Source organism: Odocoileus virginianus, chromosome 11 (genome assembly GCF_023699985.2).
Source record: "Odocoileus virginianus isolate 20LAN1187 ecotype Illinois chromosome 11, Ovbor_1.2, whole genome shotgun sequence".
NCBI lineage: Eukaryota > Metazoa > Chordata > Mammalia > Artiodactyla > Cervidae > Odocoileus > Odocoileus virginianus.
In genome coordinates this window covers 19,972,704-19,995,930 of record NC_069684.1, presented here as the reverse complement: position 1 = coordinate 19,995,930, position 23,227 = coordinate 19,972,704, and the positions used below count along the sequence as shown (strand labels likewise).

The following is a 23,227-nucleotide window of genomic DNA, read 5'->3' as shown; positions in this document are numbered from 1 at the left end:
TTGCTTTACAATGTTGTGATAGTTTCTGTCATACAACAGTGTGAATCAGCTATAAGTGTACATATATCCCCTCCTTCTAGGACCTTCCACCGTCCCCCAACCATCCCATCCCTCTCGGTCTTCACAGAGCACCGAGTTGAGCTCCCTGTGCTGTCTTTCCCCACTAGCTATCTCTTTTACACATGGTAGTATATATATGTCAATGCTAATCTCCCGATTCATCCCACTCTCCTTTTCCCGCCCTGTGTCCACTTGTCTTTTAAACACAAAGCACAGTTGCCCTTAGAATGGCCTCAGTAACCTTCCTTGCCCATCATCCAGGATCTCACCATTCACACTGTCTACTTATTGCTTTTTGCCCTGACACTCTTACAGGAGGGTAGAAAAACCAGGAGGAAGAATGTAGTTGGGTGGGAGAGGGGAGAGGGGCAGGACCAGCTGTAAAGTCAGGCCAGGGCATCAGAGATCATCCTGCTGAGACTGGTACCAAGAGCCCCGGGTTAGCACAGCACGGACACCTTGAACTGCAGAAACTTCAGGGCACCTCAACCCAAAATAGCTTCAGGCTGGAGGAAGGGCCAGGAGGGCAGGTGTGTGGCCTCCGAGGAGAAGCTCACTGTTGAGGGCAGACGCCTCCTCCTGGTCTTAGAGGTGGGGGGAGGTCCTGGTGGGGTGCAGCCAACAATTTTTCCTTCTCCAGGGTGTGCCCTGTGCTTGGGCCGTACAGGCTGCGGCCCTTCAGGTGGCCTCTGCAGGGGGTCCCCCACCCCTTCGCTGGAGGGAGACTTCAGAACCCGTGCTGAGGTCCTCTTCTCCATTGCCAAGGCACCCCAGGCTCACAGCTGCAGTGACGCTCTGGGCCGGCGTGTGGGTCCTGGGCATTGTGACCTCAGCTGTTCCACCCACAGAGAGGTGGCCATCCTGCCTGACCTTGGCCTGTAAGCTGTCTAGGACAGCGGCCTGGTCACAGGGGCCCGTCGAGGGGAGGTTGGGAAGTGGAAGAACACTCTGGCCTCCTCCATCATGTCAGCCAAGAGGGCGGAACTGAAGAAGACAAGTCTGGTAAAGGAGAAACGGCGGCCAACGTGGGGCGCCTTTGAGCTCCCACTGGGTGGAGGTGGGGGTGGGGGTATAGAGAGTCCCCAGCAAATCCTCAGCTTTTCCTTCTCCCTCTGAGCACGAGGTAGCCTCTCAGCCTGGAAGGAGGGTGGGGAATGGACCCTGGGCCTTGAGGTGGCAAGGACTCCCCCGCTAGGACGAGGAGCACTGAAATGGCCCACCCCAACTCCGGCCACTCTGGGAGCCACGACCCCAGCAAGGTCTACCTCTGACCCGCATGTTTAAGGCATAGGAGAAGCCCATTCAATAAAGGTAATTATCACCCACAATTTAAAGATTAAGAAATAAAGGCTCCGAGAGATTAAGTAACTTGCCTACGTTGACACAACCAGTGAGGAGGATGGCTGAGACTAGGATTCCAGTCTGTCTCTCTACCTCCAAATCAGTGCTCCCGAAAAACGACTTACCCAGCTTCCTTCAGTTATCTCCAAGTGCTCTTGCCAGCTCCCCCATCCCTGCCCCCAGCAAGAAGAGGGCAGCCTGCTGAACAGGGAGGTTTTACTCATGAGAGGACTAGAACAGGACAAAATGTGAGTTGTCTTGGCTCACGAGCTGGGGGCATGTGGGCCTGATCTGAAGTGCAATTGGACAGGCAGGGTGGGGTGGGTAAGGGGTCCTCCCCAATTTTTCTCAGTCCTCCCCAAGCCTCTCCGAGCTCCCCTAGTCCTCCCCAAGCCTGATACCTGGCAGCCTGAATCCCACCTTCCCTCTCCGCAGAGCAAGAACTACAAGGCAGTTTGCCTGGAATTGAAGCCGGAGCCGATCAAAGTAAGAAGCTTTTTTGATGCCATCCCGGCATCCAGGCCTGAGACCCATGGGGAGGTGACTTGGAATCAGGGGTCATTCGCCATTCCTGGTGGCCAAGACTTTTTCCAGGTGCTGGCAGATACACAAAAGAGAGAGAGAGAGCACTCTGCTGTCATAGAACAAAGCAGAGGCATAAATAAATGAGGAAAAATCTGGTAGCATTACCTACGATACAGGAGATTGAAATAGGAAGATGAAACTGGGTGGCTACTGTAGGTCTGGGGGGGCTGTCAGGAAAGGCCTTCCTCAGCGTGGAGAGGACAAGGCTTGGTCACTGGAGGGCCAAGGATGAGCACCAGGGCTGGAGGAAGCCACACGTCCAGAGGCCCTGTGGCGAGAATGATCATGACTGCCATGGGGATGGAAAGCTGAGGCCCAGCGGGTCAGGAAGGGAGTGGGATGAGATGGGATCAGACAAAGGAGAAGGACTGAGGGAACTCTGGTGCTGGTGGGGCCAGAACACCAGCTCTCACCTCTGCCCTGGCCCGAAGGGAGGAGCCGAACCTAGGGGGGAACCTCTCTCGCCTCAACTGCCCACACTGGCAATTTCCAATATTCCATGTTTCTGTTTTCAACCAATAGACATATGACTACAAAGGAGCTAAACAAGAAGGGCCATTTACCAAACCAGGAGGAACAAAGGAGCTAAAGGTAGGTGTGGGGACCCTGGAAGCAGCAGGTTGGGCCAACACAGTGAACAGGTGGGGCTGACAGAACAACCGCGGCGGCAGGTAAACTGCTGCTACCTACAGTTCTGCCCCAGCCGCTGTGACTTCACTCCTTCTGCTTTTACCTTAAAATTGTTTCTGGCTTACAGAAAATTTTCCAAAAAAATGGTACAGTGAGTTCTAGTCTACTCTTCCCCGGATTTCCAAATGTTGGCCTTTTATTACACTATTTTCTCTTTTTATCATACTCATACATAAATATATATTTACACACACACACACTATATATATATATACACATATATCCTGAACCATTTGCAAGCATGTGGTTCTCCCAAATATCAGTATGCATTTCCTCAAAACAAGATCACTCTCTTACACAGCCATAGTACAATCATCCAGATGTCAAAGTCAGGAGATTCATGTTGATACAGTTCTCATCTACAGCCCTTAATCTAATTCCCCCAGTTATCCCGCCAATGTCTTTCATAACAAAAGAGGAGATACATTTTTTTTGGTTTGGGATCCAATTCAGAATCACACCTGGCTCCCAGTTTCCATGTCTTTTTTCGTCTAGAACAGTTCTAAGACCTTGTATTCTGGGACACTGTCAGTTTTGAGGATTACAAATCACTTATTTTGTAGAATGACCTCAGTCCAGGTTGTCTGATGCTTCCTCACCATTAGACTTAGACTGTGCGATTTTGGTGGCCACACCACAGCAGGGAGTGTGTGACCTTTTCAGAGTGCATCAGCACCTGGAGGTACAATGTGTCCCACTGCACTGTTTTCTTAACAGTGTCCTTTCTTCCCTCCCTGCTGGCAATGGTCTTCTGCTCCTCTTTTGGCCATGCCCAGGACCTTTCCTTTCCTTCTTTTGACTGTTTCCCTTCTATCCAAGACATTTCTTTACTCCTTCTCTCTTTTATTTCCTCAGGATGAACTCAGGGAAGTGAGGGAAGAGCTGAAGGAAAAAATGGAGGAGATAAAACAGGTAACAGGATGAGACTTTACCTCTCATGGAGTTACAGGGTAGTTTCCGGGAAAATGCAACATCTAACTTTGAATAGTGAAGGAATTCGGAAATTGCATGAAAGAGCAATACAAGTAACTGAGCCCAAATTCCCTAGAGTGCTTGTATCAGGCAGCTTAGGTTATTTGTTTCTTACATGTCTGAGGCTTAAATACAATTTTTGAATGATAAGGGCTGTCTAAGGTGTCTCATTGATTAGGATGGGGAGATACAACCTAGTGACAGAGTGAGGGGCTGATTTGGAATTTGGAGGCAGTCAGGGGACCAATTTCTCCTCCCCTGAGCAAGCTGCAGAGCAAGAAGTCTTGTTTCTCTGCTGAAATCACCTATAGCTTATTTGTGAACAAAGCAAATACTCAAGCAAGAATGTGCAATTGAAGCTGTGGTTTGAGTTCCACATGGCAGCCTTACCATGGCCAGATCCAAGTTATGCCCAGGCCGCTGCTGCTGGTGACTTGGTGGTACATGCATTTACACTTCACGGACTTTTGGCAAGAAGTGGCTTTAATAAGTCATTATTAGAACATCCCTTAAACTTTATCAGCTCATTCCAGGGGAGCAGTCACAGCACTTACCTTAAAACTCTTGAAAGACAACTCCACATTCAGTAATGTGCTGTGTGCCTTTCTTCCTCACTAGATAAAGGATGTAATGGACAAGGATTTTGATAAACTCCAGGAATTTGTGGAGATTATGAAGGTAAGTATTTACTGAATGCCCTCCATGGGCCAGGAATCATGGAAGGAGAAGCCAGAGCCCGCTCTCAAAGTGCTTACAATCTAGTAAGAGACTCAAACTCTATTGCATAAATAACAAGTAAGTACCAGAATTTGCCTGATAATGTAGGAGCCAAGGAGATGCGGGTTTGATCCCTGGGTCAGGAAGATCTCCTGGAGGAGGAAATGGCAATCCACTCCAGTATCCTTGCCAGGATAATCTCATGGACAGAGCAGCCTGGCAGGCTACAGTCTATATAGTCTCAAAGAGTCAGATGCGACTGAGCACACAGGAGCCATACAAGTACAAAGTTGAATGATGACCGGATGTCACTTAACTAGGAGTTTAAAGACATGAGAAGTGAATGTGGACTGGGGTAACCAGAAAGTCATTTTAGAGAAAGTGAGTCTTTTTCTTTTTTCAATATTTATTTATTTGACTGCCTCAGGTCTTTTTTGTGGCACACAGTATCTTTTTAGTTGCAGCACGTGAACTCTTAGTCAGGGCGCGTGGGATCTAGTGCTCTGACCATGGATTGAACCTGGGCCCCTGCATTGGGAGCACAGTGTCTTAGCCATTGGTTCACCAGGGAAGTGCCCTAGGGAAAGTGAGTGGTAAGGTGAGTCTAAAAGTTTGAAAGTTAAATGCAAATCTATCCAAGAGTCCAATAAGGTTATTTTTGAATTCAGTAATGACTAAAGAGATTATCTAGCTTCTAGAATAGCAGTTTTCAAACTTTGAGTTTCAGAATCAGTGGGAGCACTAATATAAGAAACAGAGCACACGCAGGTCCTCACACACTGGGGTTTCATTCATGTTCCCCAGGAAGAAATTTGAGAACAACCAATGTAAAAGCATAAATCGGCAAGTGCATTTACCTATAAATTTTTCAAGAGTTGTAAAGAGGCATTACCCTCACCAGATATTGAAGTTCATAATGAAGTCACAATAATCAAATGAAGGTGATACAGCCCAAGGATAAGCAGACAAATGAAATAAAGCAGCATAGAGAACCCTGTAACAGCCTCTCTGACAGGGATCACTTCTGTGGATTTCTCCAGTTCCAGGCCCTGGACCAGATGAACTGAATGAAAACCTCCAAACTGGGGCACCATTGCTCAAAATGCTGTTACATGATTAAGATGGTTACTTCTAATGAGAACCAGGTCCTTAGCACTTTAGCAGTAGTTGTTAACATTGGCCACACGTTGGAATCACCTGTACTGTGGTTTTGAGCGGCCTCTCTTTACAGCTGGCTGCACCCCATAGCAGTTAAATCAGAGGTCTGGGCATTGGTAATGTTTAAAGATCCTCAGTTGATTCAATTCTATGCTCACAATTGGGCACCACAGCTCTATGAAATTTAAAATACAATGAAGATGATTTTTAAAATTATCAGTGAGAAGGAAAAGATTATTAATATTAAGAATATTTATATGATGAAATATTATTCAACTATAAAATTAATGAAGTAATGTCATTTGCAGCAACATGGATGGACCTAGAAATTGTCATACTCAGTGACCTAAGTCAGAGAGAGAAAAACAAATATCCTATTACTTATATGTGAAATCTTAAAAAATGTTACAAATGAACTTCCTTACAAAACAAAAATCCAGCCACAGATGAAGAAAATAACCTTATGATTACTGGGGGGAGGGGCAGGGGAGGAGGGATAAATTGGGAGACCGGGGTTGATATATACATACTACAATATATAAAATAGATAACAATAAGAAACTACTGTATAGCACAAGGAACTCTTCTCAACGTAATGACCTACATGAGGAAAGAATTTTACAAAGTGTGGATCTATGCTTATCTGATTCACTTTGCTGTATTGCAGAAACTTTAATAAAATATTGTAAATCAACTATACTCCAATAAAAATTAAACAAAAAGAATAATATTGCCTGATTATATAAGGGAAAAACTTAACTCAGTTAACACTATAAACTGAATTAAAAAAAGAAATTGTATGTATTTAACTGAATGGTCTCAATATAATTACAGTAAAAGAAATCATAAAAGAAATACTGATATGTTTAACTATATAAAAAATTTAAAAATCATAACAGGAAAGCACCACACACATAATTAGAAAGTACACAACAGTTTGAAGGAAATAATTTTCCACAAATATGATCGACATAGACAAAAGGTTTTTATCTATAACATATAAAACTCACACAAATCATTAACAATCGAATAGAAAAATGGGCAAAGGTGTATGTGAACAATCCACAGATAAGAATATTACTAAAAAGCAATAAATACAAAGTTTTACCTAATGAATAATCAAATAAATGCAAATGAAAACAATACTTAGGTAATTGCCACATTCGAATAAACCAAGTTTTAATCTATGACAATTACAAATCAAGATAGGAATGCTCTTGACAGCTGATCGGAGTACAAGTTTGTACAAAACTGAAAAGGAATTTAGACAATAGGTATCAAAACTATCAAAACCCTATGACTTATCAACTCTTTGACTTCTCAGAATTTAACCTATGAGAATAATCAGAAATGCCTGCATGGGTACGTATAAAAAGATGTTCATCACAGGATTATTTATAACAGCAAAAAATTGTCAACAACCACAATTTCCAATGGTAGAGGAATAGTCAAATAAAATATGATATCTCTATTAACATATAATGAAAATTAACTATAGGAGACAGTGTTTAGAAAGAATGCTTATAATGAGAAGTTAAAAAAGCAAGATGCAAGTAATAATATACAGGTTGATCACAACTAAGTGAAAAAAAATAGCTAAGTAATTATATAGAAAAAAGACTGGAAAGAAATATACCAAAAGGGTTAATTGCTGTTATCACTAGATGATGAGATTAATTTTCCCTTTTATATTCCTCTGTATTGTCCAATTTTCTGCAGAGGATTGTGCTATTTCTGTATTAAAATGCAAACACAGTGTTTTGTTAGTGGGTAGGACTGGGTATCACAAGGCACAAAGGAGGCTATTTTGGGCACGGGAGCAGCTTGCACACAGCATGGAAGCAGGAGGAACGCAAAGCTTATCACGGTCAGTGGGGAGATCAGTCATATAAGTAGGATCATTGGGGGAAACTGTGAGAAATAAAATGGAGCGGGCACAAAGGCGATGGATAATGAAGGCTTTTGAAAGACGGGCAGACAGGTTGGGACTTAGTTGTGTAAACGGTAAGAGGTCTCTGGAGATTCTTAATCAAAGAACACGCTAGGAACAGCACTTCAGAAAGCTGAATAGGCAGCTGCTTGCAAGGTGGCTGGGGCGGGGTTGGGGTGCGGGCACCAGGGAGCAGGTGGGGGTCGTCTGGAGCAAGAATATCAAACAGGAAGCCGCATCCCCGCTCAAGGTGAAGAAGGCTGGACCCAGTGTAGGAACAGAAGGAATAGGGTAAATCCGAACGATGCAGTGAAGGGAAAATAGCATGCTTGGTGGCCGATTCAGTAGAAAGAAAATAGGAGAGGCAAGCGTGCATGAAGACACCAGTTTTAATCTGGACGGCTAGAAGAAAGAGATGACAGTGACAAGGACAGTAGGGAGACAGCAAATTTAAAAGAGAAAATGATGGAGATCAGTTTGAAGTATGAGTTTGAAGTGATGGTGAGACTTCTAAGAAAGTGCAATGTATTGACTCTTATGTTTTGGACCCAGGGGAAATTTTTAAGGATATTTATTTATTTGACTGTGGCATGTGGGATCATTAGTTGTAGCGTGTGGGATCTAGTTCCCCGACTAGGGATGGAACCTGGGCCTCCTGCAATCGGATCTCAGAGTCTATGTCACTGGACCACTACGGAAGTCCCTGGACCCAGGGGGAATTGTGACTTCAAGGATATTTTGGCTTTACTTATGAATACAAGTTTCTTATTCAAAATTTATACAAACACTTAAATGCTTTTCAAAAAGACCTTTTTGGGAAATCATTTCCATCCTGACAGTAATTCCTTGATTAATTTTCTATCCCAGATCAGTAAACTCTTCCCAAATCTTTCATTTTTTTATTATTAAAATGATTCTCCTGGAAGCAAATTATTTTTTATTTATATTTTGTGATATTCCATCCAATCCTGTTTTTGTCCTCAACAGATACTATCAGTAATCTTAGAGTTTCTTTGTGACCACTATTTCTCTCCAATTTTTCCAGGTCAAATTTTTTAGCTCTAAACTTTACCAAGAAGACTTTATTATTATTATTTCAGTTCTTAACAATACGTGTGAGGAGCCATTTGCACTATTATCTGTTTTTTGTTGACCATTTCTGCCAGGAATTGGGTAAGAGATGGAACAAACACAGATATACAGGATCTGTGTACATGGCAGGGGTCAAACCATTGGAGTCAGAAGTGTCTTTCGGGGTCGTAAGATTTGTTTTCTTGGTTCCATGGTTTTATAGGCATTGAACCAAGGCAGATAGGGTTTCATTCAAGTGGAAGATCAGGTAAAACAGATCCTGGCGTCTGACTCACCTGGAGACTTTGAACAAGCCCCTAAGGACTCTGCCTTCAGTTTCATCATGGAATGGGGAAGGCGACAAGGAGGGGTGGGTGGCATGTGTCGTGGATATTCTGTGAGCTACCTCAGCCAGGGCCAGTGAGGATTCTTGAGGAAATAATATGTGGAGGTGGCCTCGCAGTGGTTCACAGAGTGAAGCAGGAGAAAGGGATTTCAGAAGCCCTTCATGATGATGATTCTAGCTTTGAATTCTCTCTTGGAAGGAAATGCAAAAGGATATGGATGAGAAGATGGATGTTTTAATAAATATACAGAAGAACAGCAAGTTGTAAGTACAACCTGCCCCCATCTCTCCTCATCCCTAAAGAGTCTCCTTCCTTTTCTTTGCCAAATGTCCTTGAAGTTCAGAGGACTCCCAGAGCCTTCAAGGAGCTGTCTTAATTTCTCTTGCCCCAGTGGCTTGGAGTCAAGACCCTCCATGGCCACCCACGCTACTGGTTAGTTCCTTTCACTTTGAAAATTATTCTCCCCAATTCTGCCCTTTCCTGAATCCCCAGTCCCTTTAGGAGAGGACTGAAGATGCAGCAAGAACTCAGGCTGATAGGAAAGACAGACACAGACTCACAGCTCCGGCTCAGGAAAATGGATGGAGCTGGTAGAGCACCACTCTCTCTTCAGAAAAAGATGGCACTGCAACAACCAAAAGACCCAGTGGACTCCCTTCACCAGTGCGACTCCTGCTTTGTAAGTGAAGCCCTCCCCACCCTGCCCCAGTGTTACACCCCTGGACTTCTGGTCCCCCTACCTCCCCTGGACTCCCTCTCTCCCCTGGTCCCACTCCTCTCCCGGCCGGGGCATGCCTCCCTAGTCTTGAATCCACTCTGGGGTCTTGCCCTCTAGGACTGGGGAGATTCTGAAACCATGACCAAGTAGGACTCAACCCTGGATGCGTCCGCTCCCAAGTGCAACTATATTGTTCTATCCTCTCCTATAGCAAGACCCGATGAGGTGCCCAGCAGCCTGGTCATCTTGGACCAGGGAAAAATGATCTTTCTTGTGCCATTTCTGTCCTCCACAGGAGAAACGTTTGTTGTGTACCCCACAGAACAGCTACGATCAGGGGTAGGTAGATCCCTGCAAGCCCCTTGTCTCAATCGGGTGCCCAGTCATCCCAAAGGCGGTGCTCCAGGGCGCATTACCATCAACCCCAGCCTGTGCAGGCTCCGCCCCCACCGCATCCACCCGGCCTTAGAGGGCGTGGCACTTCGAGGAAGGAGGACTTGCTTAGCCCAGGCTGGGGGCTGCCCAGAGGCCTCTGTGGAGGGCAGGGTGCCTTGCCAGCTGCCCAGCTGACCTCGCTTCAGGCTCCTGACTTTCTCCCCATATAACAGGAAAGTTCCATACCACGCCTGGGCATCCTTTTCACCCTTGGCGTCTGGACCTGCTTTCTGATTTATCTGTACTTCTACTCCTGTGTGACCGAGGACATAGTTCCAACTTAATGCTACCTCAGGACCCATCAGCGGCTTGGGTTCAGCTCCTTGAAAGGCTTGCTGCCTTCTTACATACCACCCTGCCCCTGGCTCCTTCCACCAGGAGAGTAAAATCTTCCTTTAAAGCCAAAGCAGGAGTCAAAGTATTGAATATCAGTCTCAAACTTGGGAGTGGAAGGACTATCACTTTTTTAGATCAAAATCACTGTTTCAGACTCCAGCCTCTCTTCTGCTTTCCTGATGGTTCAGTGGGAAATCCTTAGGGTCATCCTGAGTGTCTCCACCGCCTCCCTCCACTTCACCTGGTTCTACAGATGTCCCAGGTCAAAGGGAAGGCCCTGAAGATATCAGATGCCATTCTGTATGATCCCAGGAGTGTGTGTGTGTGTGTGTTGGGCAATGGGAGGAACTCCTGAGCCCAGGGTCTAACCTGCACTGCCTCCCTCTGAGGTCTCGTTTCCAAGCAGGACTTGAGGCTCCCCTGCTCGTGGGAACTTGCTCCCTTTCGGGGCTCTGAGGATCCACCCTTATTCTCTGGCATGTTTCCTCATCCCCACCCCACCTGAAGGAGACCTTGCCCTTCAGAGGCCTTTAAAGGTGGGGACGAGCCACTGATCTCCCACTGCCCCATGCTGTGTCCTGCCCAAAATCCCTCCACCAAGATAAGGGGAAGCCTGGCTGCTGCCTTGAAATGAGGACCAAGAAAGATACAGAGAAAGGATTTCAACAAACTATCCTGCCATGGGTGAAATTCTTTGGATTCAGTTCAATGAAGGATGAATTAATGGGATTTCACGTTTTATTTCCCATTAGCTTTCTCTTGTTTCGTCACTCTGCCAAGTTGGGTGCTTCAGCTTTTGTGGTTTAGTTGCTAAGTTGCATCCGACTCCCAGGACCCCATGGACTGTAGCCTGCCAGGCTCCTCTGTCCATGGGATTCTCCAGGCAAGAACACTGGAGTGGGTTGCCATCTGATCTAGAAAATGACTGATCAAGTTCCTAATAGCTGCATAGTTATGAGCAGTGCCTTGGTGCTTCAGATATGCCTTGAAAAAAATAAACAAAACCCCCCCAAAAACATAGATTTTGCCCTCAAGGAGCTTATAGTTTTAAAGGAGAGATGGTAAACAGGGGTATTAAAAATATGGACTATATATAAATAAGCCTGATAATAGTACAACTGTGATGAAACAGAAATAGATTACAAAAGGGAGAAAGGTGGGTATCACCGTCTGTTTGTTTCCTATTGCTGCTGTAACAGATGACACATTTAATGGCTTAAGACAACACAGAATTGGCCCAAAATCAGTCTCACTGGGCTACAGTCAAGGCGTTGGCAGGCCTACATTCCTTCTGCAGCTCAGGAGAATCTGGTTCCTTGCCTTTTTTAGACTCTAGAGGTTGCATGTCTTCCCCGGCTCACGGCCCCCTTCCATCTTCAAAGCCAGCAGTGGCCAGTCAAGTCTCTCTCACTCTGCATCACTCCTATTCTTTTATTTAAAAATTAATCTATTTTTAATAGAAAGATAATTGCTTTATAGTATTATGTTGGTTTCTGCCAAATATCAGCATGAATCAGCCATGGGTATACCTATGCCCATTCCCTCTTGAACCTCTCTTCTGCCTCCCTCCCCATCCTACCCCTCTAGGTTGTTACAGAGCCCTGGTTTGGGTCCCCTGAGTTATGCAGCAGATTCCCTTTGGCTATGTATATTACATATGGCAGTGTAAATGTTTTCATGCTACTCTCTCCTTACATCCCACTCTCTCCATATATCCCACTCTGTCCTCCTCCCCATCCCTGTGTCCATGAGTCTGTCCTCTGTGTCTGCATCACCACTGTTTCCCTGCAAATAAGTTCATCAGTACCATTTTTCTAGATTCCATATATATATGCGTTAATATACAGTATTTGTTTTTCTGACTGACTTGACTCTGTATAATAGGCTCTAGGTTCATCCACCTCTTTAGAACTGACTCAAATGCATTCCTTTTTATGACTGAATAATACCCCATTGTATATATGTACCACAGCTTCCTTATCCATTCATCTGTTGATGGGCATCTAGATTGCTGTTGTGTTCTAGCTACTGTAAATAATGCTCAGGATCACTCTGATTCTTCTTCTGCCTCCTTCCACTTGGAAGGACCCCTGTGATTACATTGAGCCCTCCTAGATAATCCAGCTATTCTCCTTAGTTTAAGGTCAGCTGATGATCAGCCTTACTTCTCCTTTGCTGTATAACAACATATTCACAAGTTCTGGAGATTAGAATATCTTTGGAGACTGATTTCTGCCACCAAACAGGACCCTCCAGACCCCATCTCTTGACTCCTAAGCCTCCAAACACTTGGGAACATTGTCTGGCTCAATTCTGTGCTCAGTTCTGGTTTGGCATAGACCCACAAATTCGATACGCTTTCAATAGGAACATAGTTCCTCTCCCCTTAAGTGAGGATTAGACAGTGACTGGCTTCTAATGAATCGAATATGATGGAAGTGATGGTGTGTTACTTCTGAGACAAAGTCATCAAGGACACGTGACTTCCATCTTGCTCTCTTTCGCACACTCATTCTGGGTGAAGCTCACTGCCATGGGGTGTGGACTCAAGCAGGCCTATGTGAGTGCCACATGGCAAGGAGCCGAGGCCTCCTGCCGACACTGGTGTGAGTAGCCCTCTTCCAGCCCCTGCTGAGCCTTGAGAGGACTGCAGCCCTGGCCATCGCTGACTGCCGCACCTCATGAGGAGACAATGAGCCAGAACCCAGATGAGCTTCTCCTAACTACCTGACCTGCAGACTCTGTGAAATAATAAATGCTTGTTGCTTTAAGTTGCTAGGTTTTGAGGCAATTTGTTATACAGCGAGAGAGAACCCATGTGCCGGTTTGAAGACCTGAAAGAAGGGCATCAGGGAAACAGCTGCCAGGATCAGCTGAAGCGCTGAGTCTTCTTTGTGCAAATGACCGAGCAGTGCTAACCAAGCCGCGAGGCCTGGGGGCAGTGGTCTCCGCAGTCCCTGTCCCTTGACCCTGTCCAAGCTCCCCTGTGTCCCAGTTTCACGTCATCCAACTCACAGGCCGCAGAAGGGCAACACTGTGTGTTGGGGGACAGGTCTGCCTGGCTGTCAGACAGCTGTCGTGTCTGCCCTCGGGAACAGACCTTCAGGGAGCCGCAGCCTGTCATTCCTGCCGACGCGTCCCGTGGGCCAGCTTTGCTGTGAGCTTGTGCTTTTTCTGTTGGTCTCAAGGTCACCTCATCTGGAAGGGAATTATGCTTAACCTGTCTCTTCTCTGAAAAGATGTGTCTCCTCTCCTGAGAACAGAGCCTCTTGTGGGGAGGGCGCATTTCCCCAACCTGGGCCACCACTTCTGCTTTGTGCTACAGGGCCCAGTTGATCAGAACAAGGTGGACAGCCAGCCTCAACTTGCCCAGTTGATTTCTGTCCCTGGGAATTTAAAGTTGGGATTTGGGGAGACTCAGTTGGCCCCCAGAACTGGTCTTGTAATTAGGAGCTGGGGAGACATCTGCCACTATTGGCCAAAGAAGCAGAGAAAGGTAATCTACAGAAAAAATAAACCGTTTTGCAGAGAGAGAAGGCTAAAAACAGAGGAGTGGAGAGAAGTGGAGACTTGTGCAGTTCCGGAGAGGGGGCAGCAAGTACCACTGCCTGGCCTCAGCCCTGCTGGCCTGGTGCTGGCCCCTGGCTTGGCTTCATGAGAGTCTCTGGACTCGGACCACCGCGCCCATTTCTGTTTAAGCAAAGTGGCTTTCGGTTACGACCCAATAAACCTGAAATAAGGCTCCATGGTTAGAAGGAATCTTAGAGAATGGTCAGATCTTTTCAGTTTACAGTGAGGCTTCTGAGACCCAGAGAGGTGCAGAGAAGTGCCCTCAGTCACACAGCCCATGTGTAGCAAAGCCAAGACCAGAACTCAGGTTTTCTGACTCCTGGGCTAGTGCTCTGTGACTCTCTGGGGCTGGTTGCGTTTCCAAGGGCAATGAGATGAGATCAAAGGAGAAACAGACCTGAGGGTCAGCTGACTCTGGACATAAATCAATGGTGTGGCTGTAGGTAAGTCACATCACCTCTCAGACTGGGTGTTTTCATCTGGAATGTGAGTGTAACCACACCTAACTCAAAGGGGTGTGATGAGAGCTGGGGCTTCCCTGGTAGCTCAACTGGTAAAGAATCTGCCTGCAATGCAGGAGACCCCAGTTCCATTCCTGGGTTGGAAAGATCTGCTGGAGAAGGAGTAGACTACCTACTCCAGTATTCTTGGGCTTACCTGGTGACTCAGCTGGTAAAGAAGCTGCCTGCAATGCGGGAGACCTAGGTTCAATTCCTGGGTTGGGAAGATCCCCTGGAGAAGGGAAAGGCTACCCTCGCCAGTATTCTGGCCTGGAGAATTCCATGAACTATATAGGCCATGGGGTAGCAAATAGTCAGACACAACTGAGAGACTTTCACTTCACTTTCAGTGAGAGCTAAAAAAGAACATATTTGGAGGAATTCAACTCTCAAAAAACCCAGACTATGATAACAATGACGATGAAGTCAGAATTGCCTTTCCCAGATTAAAAAGTTTCAGTTCTCCATCGCAGTTTCCCAACACCTAAGACTGACTCCAATCAGAGTGAAGTCTACAATTAAATGAGATTTGATCTACTTCAATATTAAAAGAATAACTGTCTTGAGAGGAAGTGTATATTAGGAAATGAATCAATAAGAAATTATTAGATGTATGGGGATTGAGACTGTGTCCTAGAGGACAGAGTCGTCCCTTGTAAAGCAGCATCCTTTCTTTGTAATGTCAGTGTCTGACTTCTAGCAGAGTGAGGGGCAAGTGGCTCATCCCAGCCCACCCACAGGTGCTGCAGCCCCAGGCCCTGACTCAAGGAGTCACCAGAGAAGTTAGGCAGGCAGGGCTGGGCCCAGGAGGAGGCCAGACTGTATCATCCATTCCCATCACTGCCCTGGGCCCTGGTATGACCTGCACTCACCGCCTCCCTTCTCCCTTGTCACGGGTTGCCTCCAGCCCCAGAAGCTGGGTGAGGGTGGGCTCAGGCATCCACCACCATGGTCAGGAGCCCCATCCCTCCCAGGTGAAACAGGTCTGAGTATATACATTTCCATGGCAATGAACTTCCCACCCACCTTCCTAAGTGTCCCTGTCTGGCTTCAGGGATCCCTAGAGCTTCCCTGCACCCTCCTCAGTGTTTGAAAGGTGATTTACCCTCTGATAAGTGTGACCAAGGTGATTCTGATACTTCCCTCTGTATTAGGGGAAAAAAAACCACAACCAAATCCAATCCAGATCTTACTCAGGGATTGAACAGTGAGTCTGAAAGCCTGACCCTAATTCCAGTCCTAGAAGACCCAGAAGATGAAGAATGAGCCTTCAGCAGGTGGTGAAGCAAAATGGTGCAAAGTTGCCCATCTGACACTTTAATATCAGTATCAGCTTTTAAATGTGACCAAGAAGCGTTCATTTTGTTTTTTATGGGTGTTGTGTCTGTGGGGAGATGAGCAACTCCAGGATGAGTCTAATTCACACAAATATGCTGAGAGCAACTTGGTGATATGTATCAGATGCTTTAAAAGATAGGGAAAAAATTACAGATGGCTGCCAGGATTTAGCTACAAGGATACTCATCAGGGAGTCATTTATGACATGTATATATTTAAAAATCAGAAACAAAATAAATGGACACCCATTGGTTAAATAAATTGTGGTACACCCATAAAATGAAATGCTCTGCTGACATTAAGAATAATATGTTGTGAAATATATTTAATGCCATCAATAATATTGGTGTATTACATAGTATTAGAATATCATCCCATTTTTTAGTAAAAAATTTATATGTGTGTGTGTGTGCATGCACATAGAGACTGCATGAACTGAAGAGACTTAGAAAGAATTATACAAGAATAGAATAATAGCAGTGGTTTTCTCTGAGCAGTAAGATTATGACAATTTCTGATGTCATTCTTTGTGTTTATCTATAATCTCTAATGTTTCTACAAGGAACATGCATTATTTGTATAATAGAACTAACAGCTTTCTTTTCTTTTTTTTTTTTTTAAGGAAGAGAAAGATGGCCCAGGAAGAAGTCTTAAGAACAGAGACAAAATCAGGTGAGATTTCCCCAAATGCTTTCTGATGAGAAGCACCTTGGATCTTTCTGTTTCCTGGGAGTGGCCAATGAAATTGTGCCCTATCCAAGTGTTCACCCAGAGGAAGGGGGCAAATGGACTCCACTCAAAGGATAATTTAAAAGGAAATAAGGAGGGACTTCCCTGGTGCTCCAGTGTCTAAGCCTCTGTACTCCCAGTGCAGGGGGCTGGGGTTTGATCCCTGGTCAGGAAACTAGATCCCACATGCTGCAACTAGGAGTTCTCGGCCACAACCAAAGATCCTGCATTCCACAACTAAGACTCAGTGCAGCCCAAAAAAGGGGGGTGGATAATAGGGAACAAGATGAATGTGGGTAGATGCTTACAGCCATGAATACATACCCTCCCACCACTGCTCCCAGGGATCTCTGCACCCCACCCTCCTCTCTCACCTGAGCAATCACAGTGCTCCTGGAGTAGAAGAGGATTTCCCACAGTCCACCCCCAACAAGCCAAACTTGTCCTTTTAGAATGCCAGTTAGATCATGTTGCTTTTATGCTCAGAACTTCCAGCATTTGCTCTTTTCTCTCAGAGAAAAATCCAAAGCTGCTGCTTGCAATGCCCTCAAGGATGGACCCTGCTCCTCCACACTCATCTGTTACCCGTTTTCCTCCCCCACCACCCCGGGCTCCTCTTGGTTCTTCACACACACCATGTACACTCTTTCCTCAGGCCTTTGCACTCACCAACGGTCCCTCCCATTTCTTCAGCCATCCATGAGGTCATCCCCTCAAAATTACATTTTTTTGTCATTTTAAAATAGTCTCTATTTAGATTAAAAGTATTTGCATACATTGAATTTTGGAGATGTACAGTTCTGAGTTTTAACATATATTGGGTTGGCCAGAAAGTTCATTTGGATCTCCCCCATCTTACAGAAAATCCAAATGAACTTTAAAAAAAATTGGAGTATAATTGCTTTATAGGGTTGTGTTATATACATATACCCCTTCCCTCTTGAGCCTTCCTCCCGCCCCCCGCCCAGGCCATCACGGAGCCCCAAGCTGAGCTCCCAGTGTTATATAGCAGCTTCCCTCTCATGATCTATTTTACCCATGGTAGTGTGTATATGTCAGTGTTCCCTTCTCAGTGACACTTCCCCAGGCCTCACAAACAACAGTATGCTCATGCTTACCGTTCCTCATCCTCCTCACTCTCCCTTGTTTGCTTCTGCAGCTCACTTAGCACCTGCTCACATCCTATCCATTTCACTTGCCTGTGGTCTGTCTTCTGCTCGAGTGTAAGTTCCTTGAGAGCAGAGATTGTGTTTCTCTCACTGCTCGATGTGGGGCCCATGGCAGTGCCAAGGGCACAGCAGGGGGCTGACAGACACTTGCCGGATGGACACATGAGTATAAAGATATTTGCCATGTGCTGGAGACTACAGGCTCTGCACTAAGAACTTCACCTGCATCATTTCATTTTATTCTTACAACAACCCCATGAAGTCATTCTGTCTGTCTTTCTATGAGGTCACATAAACGGTCATCTTCCCTATTTTGTGCAGGACGAAGCAGACTCAGAGAGAGAAGGTAATGAAAATAATCTGTCCAAGGTCACAGCATAAGTGGCAGAGGTGAGGTCAGAATTCTGCCTGAGCATTCTGATGTCAGAATCTATTTCCTCTACACGCTTGCTTTCCCTGTGTGGTCCCTAGGCCAGCAGCATCAGCATCATCTAGGAGCTTGTTTGGAATGCAGAGTCTCAGGCTAGAAGGCAGGCCTACTGAATCAGGACCTGCATTTTAACACGACTTCCCAGGTGACTCCAGTGTGCTCTAGTGTGAGAAGCCGTGCTGGGCCGTCCGCTGTATGGAAAATAGGGGGCTTCCCTGAGCAAGGGGCTGCCACATAGTCTCGGTTAGTTTGGCCTTGGGTTCTCTCCCTCTGCCCGCTACCTTCCTGCCCAGGAGTTCTTCAGTGTCTGCCCGGCTTTGGGGGAGCCACGATTCATGATGAGTACAGAAAGCTCAATGCCAGCCCCTGTCCAGGAGCCAATCCTGCTGTGGGCAACTTTGCTTCTCCCGCTTGGAGAAAGTTCTCTCAGCTCACTCAGACAAAATCACATGCGTCTCTCTTAAAACCAAGTGAGAGAGCCTGATACTATCAGAGATACGGCACTGAGCCTGGAGCAGAAGGTGTTTCCACCTGACACTTAGGCACTGGGGCCAGGGAGGTTGTTAAAACCAGAACCTGCTTTCAATTAAATTATTAATGCCTGGGAGCCCACCCTGACACTCATTTTTATCACCAAGGGCCACTTTCATTCTTGACATTCATGAAGAATGAGCCTGTCATAAAACCAGATCCTCATTCCCTGTCTCACCCAAGCCCATTAAAAACAAAAGTAAACATTATTAAATATAAACCCAGATATGCAAAAACTGCCTTTGAAAATACACCAGCAGAGGGCGCTGTGACCCCATCAGTCTCTGCCCACTGACCCCCCTCCAGAAGCAAAAACTGCAAAGAGGCAAGAAAAGAAATCACACAAGATTAGGGGTCTGGATCCTGGGTCCCACCCTGGCTTCATCTTTGGAATCTTGTGGGAGCCCAGGGCAACAGACACCTCTGATCTGTGCCTGCAGGAAAGTCAGTGGTCACCCAAATAGGTATGGGTTCCAAAAGTCCACCTCCAGATCTGGCCTTAGCAACTCAAAATGAAGTCACTTTCATTCATGCCGTTATTCCCTTAACCAGCACTTGCTGAGCACCTGTGACGAGTCAGGCACAGGGCTAGACAATGCATTTTCCCTATCAAGTGATGCCATAACTACAGTTAGAACCTGAGGCGAAAGCCTTTTAAGTCTTTAATACAGAGGAAATAGAGCTAATAAGGTTATTTTCTGTTTCAGGGTCAGAGGAAAGGAATAGGGGAAGGGCAGTGTGGAGGAGAGGAAAGTGAGCGTGGGAAGAGAAGAAGAAGAGAGACAAGTAGGAGCAGGAGGACCCTGGGGAAGAGGAAGAGGTTGGCTTCCAGCCCCTGCCTGGTGCATATAAAACATAACCTTAAGAAGTTAGTCTCTGGCTCCCTCCCATTTTCCTTTCTAGATCCTGACTTGGGAATCTCTCCAGAGCCTTGGACTGCCCAGGGCTCCTGCAGCATGCCCCAACCTGCCCTGCCCATCATGGTCACCGTGATCCAGGGTTTTATACCCTCCACTCCCCATCCACACTCCCAGGCCTGCAGCTGCCCTTGTCAGCTCAGTGTTGGTAGCTGAGTCGTCATTAAACTAACACACGCTGACCGGCAGCAGGTTGGTCCTCCCAGGGACATTGTGCGTCTTTTCAAGAAGACCCAACCAAATCCCCCACCTGGGAGATTCCCAGACAGTGGGCTGAAAAGACATGACAACTTCAGGCTGTTTGTGTCAGGGGTGGTATTCTGGAAACAAAGCCAGACACCTGTTTGAGGAGGGCGGGGCGGTCTCACACACTCTCTTAGAGGAGCTGGCAGGAGGGACTTCCGGTGGGGGTGCTGGTATGGAAACGTCATTGGCAAGTCAAGGCTTGCAGGTCAGTGATACATCTCTGAGCAGTTTTGAGTTTTGTGACTGTGACTCTGTGTGTGTGTGTGTGTGTGCACGCACGTGTGTGTGCTGGGACGAGACCAGAGAGAGAAGGTCTGCAGGGTTGGATGCAGGAGAACCCCTGAGGCAGGAGCAGGGTCCTCCCAGAGCTGGGGCCTCGCTGTGGTTGACGGCAGGCTTGGACCCTGCAAGGGCCTCCTCCCAGGAGTACCTCCCAGCAAAGCACGCTCTGAAGATTTTGACCGCAGAACAGGAGGCTGCATTGCCCACTGCCCCTTCTTGATTCCCTGCTTGTGGGAGACCTGCTCAGATAGTCTGGCCTCTCTGGAAGCCTGGGTTTTTCCAAAGGGACTGCTGGTGGGAGGTAAGTGGACGTCCAAGGGGCGGGAGGGACGGTGACAGCACCAAGGCCAAGGCAGACTCCCCCACGGCAGCCACTGGCCCTGCTGCAGGCGTCACCAGGGTGCTTGGCGCTGAAGCTGTCCTTCGGGATGAATCTTGGGCATCGGACACATGGCTTCCCTGCTTCAGCTGCCCACCCCCAATCCCGGGGCCTCCCGGAGGATCCCAAGTCAGGGCTTGCTGTTGCTCTGAAAGGGCCCACTGGCTGCACAGGAAGTGAGGAAGCCTGTTTGCTCACCAGGCCTGGGTACAGCAGGAGAAAGTGGTACGTGTCCACACAGAAGGATTTAAAGCTGATGAAAAGCCCTGCCTGGTTCACTATGCCTTTGGTAAGGCTGCTCTCACCACAGGGCACGTCCCCCCCATTCTACTTCTCAAAGCCCCAGCCGTTGGTAGTGACAGAGGTAAACTAGAGGTTCAAGGGAGGGTTCTAGAGTGGTGATAATTTCCTATTCTTGACCTGGGTGGTGGTGATATGGGTGTGTGCTGTGTATAAACATTTATTCATCAAACCGAAGATGCTAGATGGTATTGCTGCTTTGGAAAACAGTTTGGCAGTTCCTCAAAAACTTAACATAGAGTTACCACTATGACCCAGCAATTCCACTCCTAAGTATATACCCTGAAGAATTGAAAATATATGCCACACACATACACACAAAACACGTGCCTCAATATTTATAGCCGCATTATTCATAATAGCAAGTGTTCATCAGCTGGTGATGATTAACAAACAAAATGTGATCTGTCCGTACCATGGAATATTACTCAACTATAAAAAGCAATAATGTACAGATACATGCCATGACATGAGTGGACCTTGAAAACATGATGCTCAGTGAAAGAAGCTAGTCACAAAGGACTACATATAGTATGATTTTATTTATATTAAAGTCCAGAATAGGCAAATCCACAGTGATAGAAAATAGATTGGTGATTGCTAGGGGCTGAAGGAGGGGGAAGTAGGGAATGAGTGCTAATGGATACGGAATTTCTTTTGGGGAGTGATGGGAATGTTCTGGAATTACATAGTGGCAATAATTATACATCTCTATGACTATATGAAGGACAGTTCAAGTATACACTTTAAAAGGGTGAACTTTGTAGTGTGTGAATTGTATCTCAGAAACTGGATCTTGTTCTCTTTGATCTACGAATGTTATACCTTAATAATAATTTCTTTAAAGCTGAAAAGTGAAGATGCCACTACTCTGTTGCTATGCTCCTGGTTCTTAAGAAAAGTCACTGCCAAAACGCCGCCTCCTCTATGACAGCTCCCTCATCCCTGCTCTGAGCTTCTTCAGCATTTAGTCCTGACACCCCTCTAACTACTTATCACTTGGAGAGCCTGGATATTCAGAGTGCAGCTGAGGACCAGCATGCCTGCATCTCTCGGAGGCTTTTTAGATATGCAGCATTTCAGCCCCCCAGGCCTGCTACATCAGACTCTGCCTTTCAAAAAGATTGCCAGGGAATTCACATGCATATTAATGTTTGAGAAACACTGCTCTTGCAGGCTTCCCCCAACCTCCTCCTCCTCCATCCACTGCCTACACCTGAAGGCTCTTTTTATCTCTCCCCACCTGGTGTTCATCAACATTTGTGGATTCAGTGCTAGTGACTCAGAACTAAAGTCAATACCTACTCTAACACCAGGATGCTGCTGCTGCTAAGTCGCTTCAGTCGTGTCCGACTGTGCGACCCCATAGACGGCAGCCCACCAGGTTCCACCTTCCCTGGGATTCTCCAGCCAAGAATTCTGGAGTGGGCTGCCAATTCCTTCTGCAATGCATGAAAGTGAAAAGTGAGAGTGAAGTCACTCAGTCGTAACTCTTAGAGACCCCATGCACTGCAGCCCACCAGGGGCTCCTCTGTCCATGAGATTTTCCAGGCAAGAGTATTGGAGTGGGGTGCCATTGCCTTCTCTGATAGTGTTCTCTAGTCATGTTTAAAAGATTCAGGAATCAAGTGGAAGAGACTCACACTGGTCAAAATGGGAAGCATCAATAAGAATGTTAACTGCAATGAACTGAAACACATGTTTAAAAATCCATGAATTCATAGTAATACTAAAAACTAAACTGTTTACTGTTGGAGGATGGTAGGAAAGCAATTCTTTGTTTTGAAATGGTAAATGGAGGAAAGCAAACAATTATCTTGGGTGTGAAACAGTAGATAAACAGTAGTATCTGATTCTATCATTCTTCCTTTATTTATAAGCTAGAATACTTCCATGAAGGAGAAAGTGATAGAGTCAGATATCACTATTTTTAAACAGTAGATCTTTCAAAAGATTCAGGCATTGACCATCTGCAGCATCTAATATGGAAAGAGACAGACGACATCACATGCCTCCTGTTGGAAGAATATCCACCACTGAGACCACACCTGAACATTATTAAGCTCTAGTTACCAATTTACAGGAAAAATATGGACAGAGATCTTGTAAAATTATACCACAGAAAGGTTAGCAGCAAAATCTAGATTGTGGTTAAATCTACAGAATAAAGAACCCAGTGTCTTCAAAAAACAAATTACAAGAAAAAAAAAAAAAAAAAGATTAAAGCTGTTGAAAGTCAAAGCAACCAATTTCAACAGATGAACCTCATTTGAACCCTGATTCAAACTGTATTCCTAAAAATCCATTTATGACAATTGGGAAATTTTAAAAAAATATTTGTTTTATATCAGAACACAATTGATTACAGGTGTACAGCAAAGTGATTTGTGATTCAATTATGCCCATAGAAGTAGCCTTTTTTTTTTTCCAAATTCTTTTCCCATTTAGGTTATTATAGAATCTTGAGCCAAGTTTC

General features: G+C 45.9%; 1 protein-coding gene across 13 annotated transcripts; it reads left to right on the top strand.

The window, feature by feature from the left end:
• Window positions 1–888: 888 nt before the first annotated feature.
• TEX35 (testis expressed 35) lies at window positions 889–22,840 on the top strand. 13 transcript variants are annotated; one of them, XM_020868845.2, is made up of 12 exons: window positions 890–1,062; window positions 1,506–1,649; window positions 1,837–1,887; window positions 2,509–2,577; window positions 3,532–3,588; window positions 4,267–4,326; window positions 9,070–9,134; window positions 9,364–9,550; window positions 9,885–9,928; window positions 16,391–16,440; window positions 17,988–18,012; window positions 19,335–19,499. In XM_020868845.2, exons 1-12 carry the CDS (start codon window positions 1,024–1,026, stop codon window positions 19,351–19,353), a joined length of 810 nt encoding a protein of 269 aa, XP_020724504.1. In that variant the 5' UTR covers window positions 890–1,023; the 3' UTR covers window positions 19,354–19,499. The 13 variants fall into 13 exon arrangements, with proteins under 13 accessions (XP_070330123.1, XP_020724497.2, XP_070330124.1 ...); XM_070474022.1 differs by lacking the exon at window positions 9,885–9,928 and having other exon boundaries at window positions 889–1,062; window positions 19,335–22,840; XM_020868838.2 differs by lacking the exons at window positions 17,988–18,012; window positions 19,335–19,499 and adding an exon at window positions 17,013–17,279 and having other exon boundaries at window positions 889–1,062.
• Window positions 22,841–23,227: the final 387 nt, after the last annotated feature.

Excerpts from the sequence above, each read along its gene's own strand:
- TEX35 (XM_070474022.1), top strand. The coding sequence starts at position 1,024 with ATGTCAGCCAAGAGGGCGGAACTGAAGAAGACAAGTCTG. Across the intron at positions 3,589-4,266 it reads AAATGGAGGAGATAAAACAG|ATAAAGGATGTAATGGACAA; the intron begins GTAACAGGATGA and ends CTTCCTCACTAG. Across the intron at positions 9,551-16,390 it reads ACCAGTGCGACTCCTGCTTT|GAAGAGAAAGATGGCCCAGG; the intron begins GTAAGTGAAGCC and ends TTTTTTTTTAAG.